Genomic DNA, 17,081 nt, shown 5'->3' with positions numbered 1-17,081 from the left:
CACAATGAATGGAATCCTTTGTTGCCAGCTAGCATGTCCTGAGTAAAAGTGATATAAAATTTTTTTTAAAACCCACCTAATTACTTCTTGTGGCCTGCGTATTCACAACAAGTACATATAGCGATGCAGATTAACACTAGGCGATTTCCTAGGCAGATATTGACTTATATATTAAGGACTATATTAGGGGGAAGCACAGGCGAAGCACTGCTACTTGGGCGTGATATCTCTGCGCCCAAGTAGCAGTGCTTCACCTGTGCTTCTCCCAAGTCAATATCTGCATAGGAAATCGTCTAGTGTTAATCTGCATCGCTATTTGTACTTGTTGTGAATACGCAGGCCACAAGAAGTAATTAGGTGGGTTTTTTTTTTTTTTTTTTATCACTTTTACTCAGGACATGCTAGCTGGCAACAAAGGATTCCATTCATTATGCTACGCTAAGCTAGCGCCGACCCTGTCAAACTAAAACAATGCATGCACTGAGACAAAAATGCATTTGCCCACCTATCTAAATGTAGGAAAGAAGGTGAATGAGCCCTATTTCAAAAAACGGTGGAGTGTTCCTTTAAGGCGGAGTCTCGAACGGCATCACCGGCGGCCATCTTGTCACAGGGAAGCTTTCTGGCGAGCTCTGTGGTATCTAAAGTAAGGTGTGTGATCAGCACGAACACAAATCCTCTTATCTCGCTGAAATCCTGACGGACAAACGGTTTGGTTTCTTACAAACGTTATTAACGTGGCTATAATTCTGAACGCTGGAACATGTTGAAATTGCAGATTTTCTTAATTATTCATTTGTATGCAGTGTCATAACTACATATCTGACGTTTATAACGAACCAAACCGTTTGAAAATCGGTAGAAAATTTAGCAAGTTATGGTTATTTAAAAGTACATGCACCATTAAAACACAATGTTACGAGTGAGCGAGTTCCCTGTGGCAAGATGGCCGCCGTGTGTGGACGTCGACCTCCATTGGCCAGCAGCGTGGACGAGACATCTAGCCTTTATTATATGATATCTATGGTCATAACACAACCAAGTTTAGTCAGAATATGCTAACGCATTTTGGCGTGCTCTTCGCTGAATTCGTTTGCGTGTATATTCGAGAACGGTTTGACGAATCAACGTGACTTCGTAAACTTTTTGTCTGTATGATCTGAAGATGATCTGGTTAAATTTTCGTGAAAATCGGAGCAATGGCCTAAGAGGAGTTTAAAAAAAAAGTAGTTTTTTCGGAAAATTCTAAATGGCTTAAAAATTCTCCAAATTTTTTTTAATATTCTGACAAAGTGAATGAAATGATAGCTACTACTTACTTCAGAATATTCAGAGGACATTCAAAAGTAACATTCCCATAATATTTGAAGATTGATTAAATGGAATTTTCCCTTTGGTTTGCACAACCAAGAAAAAAAAAACTGGATTGTGAATGTTCAGAGAACATTTCATAACTTAATGGGAACGTTAAGAAAACATTATTTTAGCCTATGTTAGCTGGATACATCATTCTGCAGGCAAAATGCCTCTGTTTTTAAGCTATTAGATCAAAAGTGTTTAATTTCAAACCAGATTAATTGCATAACTAGGCCTGTAGTTAAGATGAGTGGGGAATGCTAAACTGACTCACTTTCTCCAGGTATTATAAAACTTCCAGGCAAACAGACTTATGCCTACATGTGACAGAAAAGCACATTCATGACCCTGACTTTAGACGGCATCCTATTATGGCACTTGTATCAGCAACTGTCAATCAGCATTACTGGGCAAATATAAGCTGCAATCAACCAATCAAAAGAAAGCAATGATTAATTCAGGGGAAAACACGGTGTCTGTTGGACCTGAAGGAAAGAAGAGAGGGAAATGAACACCAGGTGCCTGTGCAAACCCACAGTAAATGGACTGTGCAGAGACAAACGAAAAGAAGGAGAGAACGCCTTAAAGAGTGACAGACAGCTGGGTAAACAGAGAGTTTCATGGTACCTGCTCTCTTTAGTTACGCTAACATTTGCATGATATATCTGTCTGGGTAAAAACAGACACTGATGAAGCTACACGCAAGAAATAACCATCAACAGTGCATTCGTTTCAGCTGTGTAAATGCAGTTTATGTGTTGATAGCGCTACTTCTGCTTAAAAAACACGTCGTGACCTCAGATGTGGGTCTAGTACATCTACCATGGTTTCTCTGACATGCATACTTGACAGAAAGAATTAGTAGTGCAGATGTTTGAAAAGAACAAACGTGATGAAACAGCTGGGAGTGAGAAGCTGTTGTTCACTCACACTTCAAAGGTTGTGCTGAAGGATGTCATAACACTGCCTCCTGCTGGAAGAATGTGGCAATACTGAGCTAACTCAACCAACCTGTTCGTGTTATAGGTCTTTTTTTTTTTTTTATCTTAAAATACTTTGCTATCCCATGTTATGCAGAGAATACCACAAGTGAGCCATTTGGTGATTTGATTTAAAACACTGTTTGCCTCTGCAGTGCTATCAGAATAATGCTTGGATAAAGCTAACTGTTAGCATCCTGTTAGCATTTGCTCAGCTGATTCCCATGGAAGTAAGTGATTCTACGGAAGCCCTAAAAGGCCATGGATTATAATTTTTTTGTATGTTGTTTTCTCGTGATCACGACTTAATTAAGAAAGCAAGCAAGAGAAGCAAGAGAAAAAAAAATAACAATCCATGGCCTCTTAGGGCTTCCGTATGATTCTGCCATCTTTGCTGAATAAAAGTTGTTTTGAGACAATAACTTTTACCGTAAATGTCAAGTGACTAGCTGTGTCTCATTTCAAAGGCTAACGTACATCCTCCGGAGGTAGCATTGTCGGCCATATACGTCAAGGATGTCTTATTTCAGAACAGTAACAGTTATAAAATTGACTCTTATTCATAGAGAGTTGTTAATTGTTGTAATTTCTTTGCAATGTAGTGGTCAGATTACTGAGATTAATCAGCCTCAATGACGTATGTGGCCAACAAATGCAACCTCCGGAGGACTCAGCCTTTGAAATGAGACAGAGCTAGGCGGCGTCCGAAATCGCATACTCTCTTGAGTAGGTACTTATTTTAAATAATTACTTAATGTCTTCTAAAAAAAAAAGTATATTCTAAATAGTATGAGTGTGTGTAGTATGAATGTAATCTGGACATACTACATTCGCCATGTTGTCATTATCATGTGATGTGATGTGACCTACCATCATCAGTTGCGTTTCACTTCCATTCACAAATTCCCTCCCGTGGCCCCTTGGGATAGTAAAGTGTTCATCATAAGCACACTTCAGAATCTTGCCAGAAGAAGTAGGTCATCAGGGTACATTTTGCCTACTCTTTTATGAGTGCTGTGAATTTGGACATACTTCTTTTGTTTTGTCACATACTGTTCTTCGCCTGCTATATACAGTAGGGAAGTTTATTTATTTTATTTGTTTTATTTTGTTTTTTATTTTTTATTAAACATATACTTACAGAATACAAAAGTGAGAAATCATAAACTAGAGAAGAAAGCCAGAGGTTCAGGGACTGATAAATATTACATCACATTTGAATTCAGAAAAAGAAAGAGAAAAATAAATAAATAAATACAAGAAAATAAACCAAATTAAATTACAAAATGAGGAAGTATCAATAAAAAAATAAAAAATAAATTCTCCCCACCAAACATAAAATAATAATAATAAAAATTATAAAATATTTATACAAAAACGCCCAAAAATGAGCATACATTCAAAGTTTTAGTTGCCTTTTTGTTACAAAAGGGTAGATAAGGATTTGATATAAATCTTAACATCTTCTTGAAAGTGAGAAAAATTGGGGGTTACTTTAATAGTTTTACACTTGTGGATAAAAAATTTTGCAAGCAAAATAATTAAGTTGCAAAGAAAAAATATATTCTCATATTGCTTCTCAAAAATGAAAAACCCAAATAAAACATTCTTGAAATAAATCTCAAAGTCTTTATATATATAGTTTACAATGAACTGGCATATGTCTTGCCAAAGTTTTCTTGTATGATCACAATGCCAAAAAAGATGTAATATAGTCTCTGGCTGTGAATCACAAAAAGTACAATTTGCATATACTTAATTTAAATTTTGACACCATGAACGTTTTGACAGGATAATATCGATGAATAAGCTTAAAAGAAATCTCTTTGACCTTATTTACCAATAGGTACTTGTTAGGGAGAGTCCAAACCTTCTTCCATGAAATATTTTCCACTAATGCGTTCCATTTTGTAACAACATGAGAAGTGGAAACAGAATCATTGAGAAAAAGAAAACGAATACCTCAATTATTTTTTAATGTAGATTTAAAACATATCCTGCCTACATACGTGTCAGCTGGGTCTGGGAGAGGAATTTCAGAACTTGTCAAAAAAACTATTATGGCCCTTAAATAGCATAATAACACCATTAGGGATAGCACCAAATACAGTGGCAAACTGTTTTGGAGTAACAGGAATATTATAGTGAGAGAGAAATTCTTGATAAGTAACCATCCTGATTAAATAATTGGCTAACCCGATTGATCCCATTCTTAAACCAGTTTTCGAAAAATAAGGACTTGTTATGTTTATAACAAATATTCGTATTATTCCAAATGAAGTAATTGGTTGGAGAAAAATTGTGTTTGGAAATCATAGACCACACTAATAGGTAGGGAAGTATTTATTTCGGATACACCACAGAAAAATGACGTCATGATGGCACAGCAAGAACCCTTTTAAAAAAGCCTTAAGATTTTGTACGTTTTGGAATTAAAGTAGCCTACTAATTAGAGCTTAAAGTCAACTTGAAATGAAATATGACTCTGTTTACTCTTGTGCTCATTCCTGGTCTTATTGTGAATGATTCATCAGTGCATGGTTTCAAAGTAATTCATTAATTATTAATTACTTTGAAACCAATTATTTTTTAATTATTTTTAATAGACAGGCCTGCATATTGGTGAGCAATTTTCAGCATCATTACTCCAGTCTTCAATGTCACATGATCCTTCTGAAATCATTCTAATATGCTGATTTCGTGTTCAACATAATCAGACATATCGCTTGAGACTTTACAATTAAACTTTATTTGGAGTACTTCTTAATATTAAGCCTAAAATGTGTTTTAATATCACTATTAGTAAGGATAGTATGATCTCTGTATAATATCAGTCTTTAAATGCAAGAGATTTTAAGTGTACCTAAAGTATATTTGCAATAGTACCACTTTAGCACAATCAAATATAAGTGTATATCTTTAGTTTGACCTCACTATTTAGTTGGACTACCACTATTTCCGGATAGCTAAAGTGCATTAAGTACAAAATCAGATGTTCCAATTTAGCAGACTTAAGAATACCAATTTAGTATACCGAAAAGTACAATTACAGGGTATATGAGTCTACATAAATAGGCCTTTGTAAATGTATAGTGTACTTAGCGTTAAATAAATGTATTTCAAATACATTTTAGTATATTTATTTTCCACTAGGGTATATACAGTATATATTAGGCCGCATGCACAGGCTGTCAGATAATGTAAACCAATATCCAAATAGCTATTTAGGCATTGCTTTAGCAAACTGTTTGTTTGCATTTGCAATATGTCACATTAAGGAAGTTGGATTGCGAACAGCAAATCCTACAGAAACGAGCAGAGGTGAAAAGTCAAAGAAAGCAGAGTATATTTCTCATAAAAGTGTCTCTTAACCTCTCAAGCGTGTTATTTGTTAAGGCGTAGCCATTTAATTTCATAAAAATACACAGGCTGATTTCAGATACAGCCAAGTGTGACGGTGACCAGTAGCAATGGCAGTCATCTCAGCAGGACGAATGCAATGAAAGAGGAAGTTGGAAGTAGGGCAGTACATGATTAAAGAAATGGAATATTTTCCCTTCATGTTCTCTCTCTCTCTCTCTCTCTCTCTCTTTCTCTCTCTCTCTCTCTCTTTCTCTCTCTCTCTCTCTCTCTCTCTCTCTCTCTCTCCAGAGATTCACGAGTTGCAGTTGTCACCACCCCCCAACTTCCTCCGTTTTAATCAACAATGCCTCATGAATAATTCTACAACCTCTTCGGGACAAAACATTGACTTCCTCAATGCTGGAGTTGATATTTTGGTCATGAATCATTTAGAGATCCGTTGTTCGTTGCCAGCGCTTAACTTCATATTTTCCCAGTTATTTCTGAGGCGTTTGTATTTTCCATTCACATCACGATCATCTTCTATGTTGCACATTTGCCAGTCCTCTCAGTTATCAGTAATTCTGTTCAATTTTTTGTATTACTTTTTTTTTGCAATCCTTTGCATTCCTACAATACCATAGCAGACTGTAATTCCATAATTCTGGCACATTATTTATCATATAGAGCCGCAGAACAAGAGATAACATAATAGCTTTGGCCAGCTGACAACCTCCAATACAGTGGCTGCAAATTGTTGATTGTCACATAAATTATTTTCACATTCATAATGTAAATAGGGGAGGGTGTACAAGGAGAGTAAATTTGATGTCTTGAGTCATTATTATTGTTGTAATTTGTAATAATGAATCTCTGGATTGTTGGGAGTGCAAATGAGCTCTTAATTTAGAGACTAAACATGAACATGCATTTTAATGACATCATTTGCATACATTAAGGCGGTAAATGTGGCGTCCTGGCATATTGGAGTGCTCAGGATTAATTGCTCGGCTGACCCGCTAAACAGAGCAGTTTAACATAGTGTGTTGTCACTCACTTATCCTTTCTGCCTCTCTTGATTAGCAACTTTTAACCTGTCGGGAGCTTCGTCTGAGTTATTCTGCAGGGAGATTTTTCTCCAAAACTGCTGCGCTGGCTGCTAGATGACAGTGTAATAGAATTTCTAAGACATAAATAAAGAATACCACAGCTGTGTCTTTGCCGAATTGCTGTTTGAGATGGCCGACTAATCAAATGCAGTTTTACAAATTAATAAAAATGTTCAGCTTCAATACAACTTAAGCGCCAACTTAAAACATTGGTGACATGCTGTCGGTTACAACAAATTCAACATACATTTTTGTAACAGCACTTTGTTAATTATAATTTTTTGGTGAGACTATAGTATTTTAGGTTTTGAGTGTTGTGGTTATACTTTTGAAAACAAAAACAATAAGGGAAAAGTGCAATAAATAGGCATATGGTGAAACAAAGCTATAAACTCCTCCAGGTTCTGACAATATCATATGAAAAAATATTCTAAATAGCTAGAAGCTTAGAAATTTGTAATACTGCAGAGAGCTGAATGGAAAATATTGTGAATATTTATAAAAAAAAAAAAATCAAATGCATACAGAAATGTTTGCGATTTGAGCTGTAAAGCTGTCTAAATGATCCCTTTTTGGTGAGACTATTTTAAGTGTTAAGTTTTGTGGTTATACTTTTGAAAACAAAACACAAGAACAAGAGGAAATATGAGGATTTTTTGCACCATTAAAAAGAAATAATGGTGAAACCAAAGCTATTGAATAACTACCTAGGTTCTGACAATATCACATGAAAAAATATTCTAAATTGCTAGAAGCATAGCCTATTGAACAGAGCTGAATAGAATTTCCTATACTCAGAAATTATATTTCAAGAAGTGTGGGTATTCTTCTGATTTGATCAGAATACAAATTCATAATGACTATGAACTGAATACATTTTATTAAAAGTCTAGCATTCTATGGATGAAGCAACAAGAACATAAATTATATTAAATCTATAATATATGCAGTGTTTCTTTTGTATTCACTGCAGGGTGATTTTGACATGGATTTTGACTCGGTGGAAAATTTGAGGATTTTATTTTTATTCTTTTAATAAATATTGCTATATTTATAAATATTTCCTTTCTGACAAACTGGGCAGTTATTGTGTATTTTTTTCCTCACCATTGTCAGTTGCTCACTGTTGGATGACACTATTATCTGTAAAACTGCTTTGGAAGCATATTTAGTTTGCTGATTGAATTAAAATATGTAGCCTATATATTAAAATGTTATCTAATTTTTGACAGGTGGCTTTTAGAGGCTTTTGCATCGGAGGTCTTCGTATTTTCCATGTAATATCTTAGTATTTTACTAAATACCCAATAATGTCATCGTTTTACACAAAGGGATCAGTATATTAAGGGATTCTTGACTTTAAAATAAAATATAAAAAAAAACTCTGACTCGGAGGACTTGTATGTTGAAATGACGTGACGCTCGTGCTCGTGATGTAATTAGGTCCGCCCTCACGCGCTTTGAAGATGGCAGCCGCCGTAAACACACCGACACCTGAGATCGCGACAACGAAGATTGATGATGGTGAATATGACCAAAAATGTATTTTCTGTAAAATCGTGAAGGGGGAGATGGGAACTGAGCTCCTGCACAATGTAAGTGTGCTGTCAGTGTTTTATCTAAAATAACAAATAAGTGACAGTGAAGATAATAAAGTGTGATGATACGATGAGGCTAAAGATCACAATGCAAAATGTTTCATGAAATCGTGAAGTAATACACCGACATGTCTTTAATTCATAAAAGTATTACTTGCATTTTAACTTTGTCAACAACAACAAAAATTTATCTAGATTACTATAGTTCCATGGTCAGTTACTAAAGAATAATTTTACTACTAAAATAGCAATGTGATTAATTTGCACAGCCATCGTCATCAATTATTAATACTACTAATAAAGAAATTCTGCATATTAATATGAATTTGATATGGTTTTACAATAGTTCAAGTCATGTTTTGTTGTTTATTAGTCACTTAAGCACATTTAAAAACATCAGAAGTTGCAAAAGTGCAAAAAAAAAAAAAAAAGCCCTATCTTATTTTAATTTTTTTAAATAAAACCTTTCTGTTTTCAGGATGAGACTGTATCCTGTTTCAGAGATATACACCCTGGAGCTCCTCATCACTATCTGGTTGTGCCAAATAAACATGTGGGCAATTGTAAATCTCTCAGAAAAGAGCATGTGCCATTAGGTAAACACGCTGTGATTTATCAGAGACTGGTGTAAATGTTTAGACATATCTGACAGTAGCTAATCTAGAGCCTTTCTAGTAACAATCAGAAGTAATGAGTCAGTTTTACCATTTACAAGTAGTCACAATTCCCAATTTACTTACACATACTGCAGCATGCATGTTTGACAAAGCAGGCATCTCTGTATTATCTGTTTTTTTAGTGGAGAAGATGGTGGAGATGGGGAAAGAGATACTTCAGAAGAACAATGTAACTGATTTAAATGATGTTAGGTAATGGATAAAACATCTGATACTTATACTTATACTTAAAATCAAGTGTAGCATGCCAATTTATGCCAACATGTCAATCGTATTTCCAAGGTTTGGCTTCCACTGGCCTCCTTTCTCCTCTGTCACACATCTGCATCTCCATGTTCTCGCACCCGTCAGTCAGATGGGCTTCATGTCACGCTTGGTCTACAGGCTAAACTCGTATTGGTTCATCACGGTAAGCAATCAAATCAACCACTCAACAATCCACTATTCCCCCTATCCTCCAAGTGCACAAGTAAATTACATTCACTAAAACTAATAATCACATTCCCTTGGAGCAGGTTATTGATGCGTTAACAAACAAAATGTTTTCTGAGCGTAGCAATTTATTACGCCCGTTGAATGAGACCTTTTGTCTTGTAATTGGAACAAGCAAATTGTATTAAATTAAAATGGACAAGCTACAGTGGCAGGGGATGAAACCCTTTTTTGTTTTTGCCAGCACTAGTAGATGGTGCTGTGTGGAGAAATGCTCTTACCAGTTCTACCACTACAACCTTTTTCTTTACGTTTTAAATAATAGAATTGTTGATTTACCCTTGCTTTTGAGTATGCAAATAATCAATGACAAATAGTCAAGTCAAGTCACATTTATTTATGTAGCGCTTTTTACAAAACAGATTGTTTCAAAGCAGCTTTACAGAGATAACAGGAAAGTGATGCAACAAAGTTTGTTTCCAGAAGAAAATAGCGTCACAGTCTGTGATGTTTCATTTTTGTTGTAAAAAAGTTATTAATTTAGGTAATTTTTATATATGAAGAGTTCAGATGCAAAAGCCTCTAAATGCCGTCTGAAATTTTCTTCTAGAATGATCATTTTTATCAAGCTTGTATATTTAAGTTCAGTAATTTCACTTAAATGACAATTAATAGGTAATCTTCATTGCCATTTAAGTGAAATTATTGAATTTAAATATACAAGCTTGATAAAAATGATCATTCTATAAGAAAATTTCAGATGGCATTTAGAGGCTTTTGCATCTGAACTCTTCATATATATATATATATATATATATATATATATATATATATACACTCACCTAAAGGATTATTAGGAACACCATACTAATACTGTGTTTGACCCCCTTTCACCTTCAGAACTGCCTTAATTCTATGTGGCATTGATTCAACAAGGTGCTGAAAGCATTCTTTAGAAATGTTGAAGCTCCCGTTCCACCACATCCCAAAGATGCTCTATTGGGTTGAGATCTGGTGACTGTGGGGGCCATTTTAGTACAGTGAACTCATTGTCATGTTCAAGAAACCAATTTGAAATGATTCGAGCTTTGTGACATGGTGCATTATCCTGCTGGAAGTAGCCATCAGAGGATGGGTACATGGTGGTCATAAAGGGATGGACATGGTCAGAAACAATGCTCAGGTAGGCCGTGGCATTTAAACGATGCCCAATTGGCACTAAGGGGCCTAAAGTGTGCCAAGAAAACATCCCCCACACCATTACACCACCACCACCAGCCTGCACAGTGGTAACAAGGCATGATGGATCCATGTTCTCATTCTGTTTATGCCAAATTCTGACTCTACCATCTGAATGTCTCAACAGAAATCGAGACTCATCAGACCAGGCAACATTTTTCCAGTCTTCAACTGTCCAATTTTGGTGAGCTTGTGCAAATTGTAGCCTCTTTTTCCTATTTGTAGTGGAGATGAGTGGTACCCGGTGGGGTCTTCTGCTGTTGTAGCCCATCCGCCTCAAGGTTGTGCGTGTTGTGGCTTCACAAATGCTTTGCTGCATACCTCGGTTGTAACGAGTGGTTATTTCAGTCAAAGTTGCTCTTCTATCAGCTTGAATCAGTCGGCCCATTCTCCTCTGACCTCTAGCATCAACCAGGCATTTTCGCCCACAGGACTGCCGCATACTGGATGTTTTTCCCTTTTCACACCATTCTTTGTAAATCCTAGAAATGGTTGTGCGTGAAAATCCCAGTAACTGAGCAGATTGTGAAATACTCAGACCGGCCCGTCTGGCACCAACAACCATGCCACGCTCAAAATTGCTTAAATCACCTTTCTTTCCCATTCTGACATTCAGTTTGGAGTTCAGGAGATTGTCTTGACCAGGACCACACCCCTAAATGCATTGAAGCAACTGCCATGTGATTGGTTGATTAGATAATTGCATTAATGAGAAATTGAACAGGTGTTCCTAATAATCCTTTAGGTGAGTGTGTATATATATATATATATATATATATATATATATTTATATATATATATATATATATATATATATATACTGTATATATATACTGTGTATATATATATAGCTATAGCCGCTCTGGAGAAAACCGTGATGTCATCGTCCAGCTCAGTTCAATTCTCATAATGGTGTCAATGCAGGCAGATCAATATTATTGTTGAAAATTAAATTAAATGTTTAATTTAATGTCCCCAACTAAGCAAGCTAAGTTAAATAACATTTAAAAGTTTTTAAATTAATTTTTGAGTTTTTTTGTCAGCTGGTACAATCAAATATTTGTAAATATATATTCCTAATTTTATTGTGAAATCTTACCACAGTAACCGTTAAAGTGTCTACAGTGCCTAACACATTATTTTGAGGTTGTGTATTTTATTTATATTAATATATATATATCAATTATTGCATTCTAGTGGCAAGGTATTTAGTATCTTTAGCATCTGATTTTACTTTTAAAGACAGATAAATGTAAAAAAAAAAAAAAAAAAAAAATTTAACTAATAACAATCTAGTTTTTAGCCATTTGTTCACTTTGATTTCTTATTTGTTGGTTTAAAGCTGCCGTCGGCAAGTCTGGCAGATTGGGTCGATTAGCCAAAATTTTGAATGTTTACAACTCTCATGCCCCTCCCCACTACCAGCGAGCACCCTCCCATCGAGGTCGTGCTCGTCAGTGCGTCACTGTGCGTGTGTACCTGATTTTCTGTGAACGCGTCCGTCTCTTCAGCATCTATCAACACCATGGACTCGGAGGTAGGCTGCCCTGGCTAATCTATCCATAGATAACCGAGGAATTGGAAGCTTGTTAGTAGATTTTCTCTCCGCCATCACGCTTCATGCAATCTCCAGGCGAACTTCAGGCGTGGCGTGTGCATGTGATATTAACGTGCGCGAGTGAGGGGGGATCTGTGGCGTGTGCACGACCTGTGATTGACAGTCAGATCTCACACCCCCCTGCGCTGATTGGACCTGATGAAGCGGGAGCGCTGGATTTTTGCAAAACAAATAACACGCTCCAGGTGGAGTTAGAAGCTCGGGTTTTTTTCTAAAACCACCTTATTTATGTTGTTCTGTCGGATTATAGTGTCGATTACACTGAATATGATCAAAAAAATGTTGCCGACGGCAGCTTTAAATCAAGAATTTACATGGCTGAATATCAGTTGTGCCACCTGACAACATTAACAATGACAGGGAATATGCTGAATACTGTTTTTTTTTTTTTTTTTTTTTTTTTATTACAAATACAAATAAAATACAAGTGTTTTAGTCAACAGTCTCTATTGAAGAAAAAGTGGTAAATTGATCAAGAACAGAATAAATCACATGACATCACAAAGAACTGTAATTGGATACAGTGCAAGAGATTGGTTAAATACACTAATCGATTTTGTGATGAATAACAACAGTTATGATGCACTATCATGCTTACGGTTATTACCTCAATTCATAACTTAACGTTTAATATTATATATTCTATTTTATTTAGAATTTCTTCTTATTAAAACACCATTTTAAATAGTTTTCTTATAGTCTGTTTATTTGTGGGGACGGTTGAGCCACCTGACATTTTGTGTGTTTAAGATACCAAAATATAAAATAATATTTATTATTTGAATGCACTAAAAATGAATTCAAACTAAATAGGTTTCACAGAATGAAGTGATACATGTCAAATATCTTAAAAATGAAATAATGCATTTGGACACAAAAAAAATGCACGTCATGTCACTGACCCAAATGTATAGCTAACTCGTGTCTGTTTTCACTTTGCAGGCAGAACAGTTACTCCAAAAGCTGGACTCTATGAGCTAAACGTACAGGAAGTGAGAGGAACTCAAAATACATTGATGTTTGAGATGCCCAGAGCCACGTTACACATAACAACAGTCCAAGTCAATCTGTTTGTGATGACAAAAGGCCACAGACGAATGCCGTCCTCTGGGTTATAATACTCATTAATGCTACTTTCATTGTTAGTTATATTGTCTGCCAGACGGGCTAATCAAATTTGCAGCTACAAAATTGTAGCTACTTTTTAATTGATTTAAAAAAATAAAACAAAAAGCATGCTGAATAGTAATGATATTAATAAACTTGACAGAATCATTAATCTTTTACGGTGAACAGTTGGGCTTCTTTCAGTCTTACTCAACAAAAAAAAAAAGATTTTTAAGGATACAGAGCAGTGACAAAGACTTTTTAAAATATGAACGAGCTGAAAATGGCAATTAAGCTCAATAATTGGATTTAGCTTAGTCCAAATCCACTTCTGAATGATTTCAGCATCAGAATGCGGCAGTGTTTTGTCATTCTGTACTGCATCAAACAGTGACAGTCTGTTTTCCTTCATATAACTCTAAATGAAATGTTTTACCTCTGTTTATGCCATGACATCGATTTTACTCTATAGATATAAAACATGCCTCAGATGTATTTAATTGTTGAGTGATGTAAAGTTGTATTTGCACTGTATGATGTGTGTAAGCATGTAAACAAAATAAATAATAACCTGCATATGTTTTATGCTTTTTAATAGTTTTTTTTTTGTGCTTCAAAAGTATCACATGATCATCACTCTAGATATATTTTATATTAATTATATTTATAATAAATTCAAAGCAACTCCATACACAAAAGTAGACATGTATTTTCTAGACAATACTTGTAATATCCTTGCAAGTGATTCATCACATTAGAAAATGACATAAAAATTGTTTCAATAGTAAACCATTGTGTACCTTAACACTGTGCATCAAAGTGATGGCAAAAATGTGATTATGGTTTGAGTATTATGGCTTCTCAACACTACAATGTTGCATGTTATTGTAGGTGTTCATTTAAAGGGAAGGTTCACCCAAAAATGAAAATTATGTCATAATTTACTCACTCAAGTTGTTCCAAACCTGTATGAATTTCTTTCTCCTGCTGAACACAAGAGAAGATATTTTGAAGAAAATGGGGAACCAAACAATTGATGGACCCCATTGACTTCCATAATACGGAGAGAAATTATTTGGTTACCGACATTCTTTTTCTTTTGTGTTCAGCAGAAGAAAGAAATTCATATAAGTTTGGAACAACTTGAGGGTGCATAAATGATAACAGAATTTCCATTTTTGGGTGAACTATCCCTTTAAAGGTGAAAGCGTGTTAATAAATTAAAAAAATTTATGCATTAAATATTTTTGAAAAAATAAATAAAAAATACTATCACAGTTTAGTGTGCAGAGATATCCAGAAATAAGTAATTTATAGGTTTCCCTGTTGTTCCCTGTTAAACCAATCTAAGTTGGTCTCCTAACTAGACCTCTATCTGGAGAGTACTGAAAACCAGCAAATAGACCGGGCTTAACCGGGCTGATGGGCAACTTTTTTTTTTTTGACGAGGAACATGTGAAAAGTGTAAGCGTTGTTGCTTTGCTTTTATAGCAGCCCCACATAACCAATTGTATGAGATGAGGGCGGGGCTACTTGTTTGGTTGACCAATGACAGACAAGCGTGTTTTGAAATCTTATTTTCCAATTCCGCTTGGTGGTACAGAAATAACACACTTGAAAGCATGAAAAGGTAACAGAATATACCAGTTTGCTACATTTAAATTCATGACACTCGGTTTAAATCTCATTAGAAATAGTTTCTTTGGCCGAAAAACTGCCTCCTAACCCCTGTTCAAGTAAAACGGATGCCTGTAAAGCAATGTTGGACAGAAATATTGACTTTGAGGCAGGCACGTGGTGTCCGTCACTTCTGTAAATCACTGTAACAAGGTGATGAGAACGTCATCATCTCTCCCCTGCCACAGCATCTCCCCTTCAAAGTGCACCAGCCCTTGCTTGCGTGCCCGCAGAAGAACTCCCACCAGTTTATCAGAGATGGTGACGTATCTCTCAAACAGCGTCCCGAACCGCACAGCCGGCCTGCCGTCGTCTCTGCTCTCTCCGACCTCCTGAATGACCTGGCAGAGCTCAGTGACCTCTCTGCTGATGTGGGAGTGGGCGTCTTTTCCTCTCTGCTCGGTTTTAGAGCCCTCTAAAGGCCTGCCGTAGCCCTCCTGTCCTCGCTGGATCTGAGGGGGAATCACCTTGCCGTTGCTGAAGGGATTGTGTTTCTGATACTCGCAGTGGTCGTTGGACCATTTCTGCCAGTTCTCTGTCAGACCTTTGACAGACACGGTGCAGGTCTCTGCCCTGTCGTCATCACACCGCACAGGTGTTTCGTCCGTCTCCATGGTGACCTTTTGGCTCACAGGACGGCTCTAGTTTTCAGCATGCTTCACTGTTGGCACAACAAAGGCTGTGAGTGAGAAGATTGCATGTCATACAGGCCTTAAATAACTTAGAGCCTCATGAAGTCTACAAGTAAGACTGACCCAATGTAATCAATACTCTGTGCACTTAAACTAAACTATATTGTGAAGATATATTGAGTTACAGACTATAAATAAATACTGATTTCAAAATTTGAGGTAGAACCACACAAGTGTACTACTTCTGTACGGTCATTTTGGAATTTAAGAAAAAATGGCCAGGACACGGTTATTATCGTTAATTAAACGTAAAACTATTAAAAACATTTTTGTTCATTGAGATAGGGCTGAAATAAAATAAAATATAAATATTAGATGAATAACTTTAACTAAACGGAAATTAGAAATGTTGCAACTAACTGAAACAAATTTCAGATTAAGCAACTAATTAATAAAAATTAAACTGAATTAAAACTTAAACTGAAATAGAAATAAATGAAACCTAAATAATATATAATGAATACAAATGACAAAAAAAAAGTAAAATGAAAACTTAACATATAAAAAGACAATACAAATGATAAATAACAGGATAAATATATTAAATTCACATTTTTTATACGTGACATTTCAAAGATTGATTATATGAATGTATATATATGACTATGTTCATCAATTCATATTAACTGTTTATGGAAATATCCCATGTTCATACTGAAAAAAATTGTTTATATTATAATGATATCATAATATAAAAAACTGCAGATAGAGATTCCATTTTAACGATACTTCCTCAAATTTGGTCAATTCTGCAACCTCAATTCGAATTCTATTTAAATTGAGAAACTGATTTTCTTCTCAATAAGAATTCATTCTCAAAATTCAGAAAGATAGACATTAGAGATATTTTTCTCAGTTCTATTCTGAAGGTCGCACAGCCCTGCATAAAACGGCACAATATAAAATACACATATAGCCTACAACAACAATACGAATCTATATCACTCACAGTAAAGCTTAGTTTAACGATTTAGTCGACTTTACAAAGATTTATTTGACATCGAAATATATACATCACACGTTAAGTGTAGGTTACTATAACACCTTACCGCCCTTGTTTGGCTTCTTGTGAATGGTTGTCATGATGTAACAGCGATGGAAGTGGATACATTACAAGTTGTGAAGTGGATACTTTTCTGACCGCTTGTGAGAGTGATTGACGTTGTAAACTAACCAATGAGAGCATGACAATCATGTCACTGTACGAGATGATGGACCAATGACATGGAAGATTTTAGCCCCTTAAGAAGTTAA

The 17,081-nt window shown here is 35.5% G+C and overlaps 2 protein-coding genes and 2 long non-coding RNA genes across 5 annotated transcripts in view; 3 read left to right on the top strand and 1 right to left on the bottom strand.

Moving 5' to 3' along the window:
• The window catches only part of LOC309483505, a 30,143-nt gene extending 24,094 nt beyond the window's left edge, over positions 1–6,049 (top strand). The window contains exon 3 of the long non-coding RNA XR_014200578.1: positions 5,988–6,049. This is a non-coding gene — a long non-coding RNA (uncharacterized lncRNA). The remainder of the gene's footprint in view (positions 1–5,987) is intronic.
• Positions 6,050–8,239: 2,190 nt separating this feature from the next.
• Positions 8,240–14,039, top strand: hint3 (histidine triad nucleotide binding protein 3). Of its 2 annotated transcripts, none has more exons than XM_082148977.1 (5): positions 8,240–8,382; positions 8,864–8,981; positions 9,185–9,254; positions 9,414–9,471; positions 13,294–14,039. In XM_082148977.1, the coding sequence occupies exons 1-5, from the start codon at positions 8,254–8,256 to the stop codon at positions 13,330–13,332; spliced, it is 414 nt and encodes a 137-aa protein (XP_082005103.1). In that variant the 5' UTR covers positions 8,240–8,253; the 3' UTR covers positions 13,333–14,039. The 2 variants fall into 2 exon arrangements, with proteins under 2 accessions (XP_082005103.1, XP_082005102.1); XM_082148976.1 differs by having other exon boundaries at positions 9,345–9,471.
• On the top strand, positions 11,599–12,752 carry LOC309483270. The gene is made up of 2 exons (XR_014200530.1): positions 11,599–12,067; positions 12,647–12,752. It is a non-coding gene; the product is annotated as an uncharacterized lncRNA (long non-coding RNA).
• Positions 13,570–16,966, bottom strand: LOC309483269 (actin-binding Rho-activating protein). The gene is made up of 2 exons (XM_082148978.1): positions 16,877–16,966; positions 13,570–15,796 (listed from the first exon to the last, which is right to left on the bottom strand). Exon 2 carries the CDS (start codon positions 15,747–15,749, stop codon positions 15,276–15,278), a length of 474 nt encoding a protein of 157 aa, XP_082005104.1. The 5' UTR covers positions 15,750–15,796; positions 16,877–16,966; the 3' UTR covers positions 13,570–15,275.
• Positions 16,967–17,081: the final 115 nt, after the last annotated feature.

This window comes from Leuciscus leuciscus (assembly GCF_965113295.1).
Source record: "Leuciscus leuciscus genome assembly, chromosome: 20".
NCBI lineage: Eukaryota > Metazoa > Chordata > Actinopteri > Cypriniformes > Leuciscidae > Leuciscus > Leuciscus leuciscus.
The sequence above is the reverse complement of the archived record's forward strand: the minus strand, read 5'-3'. Positions and strand labels throughout refer to the sequence as shown.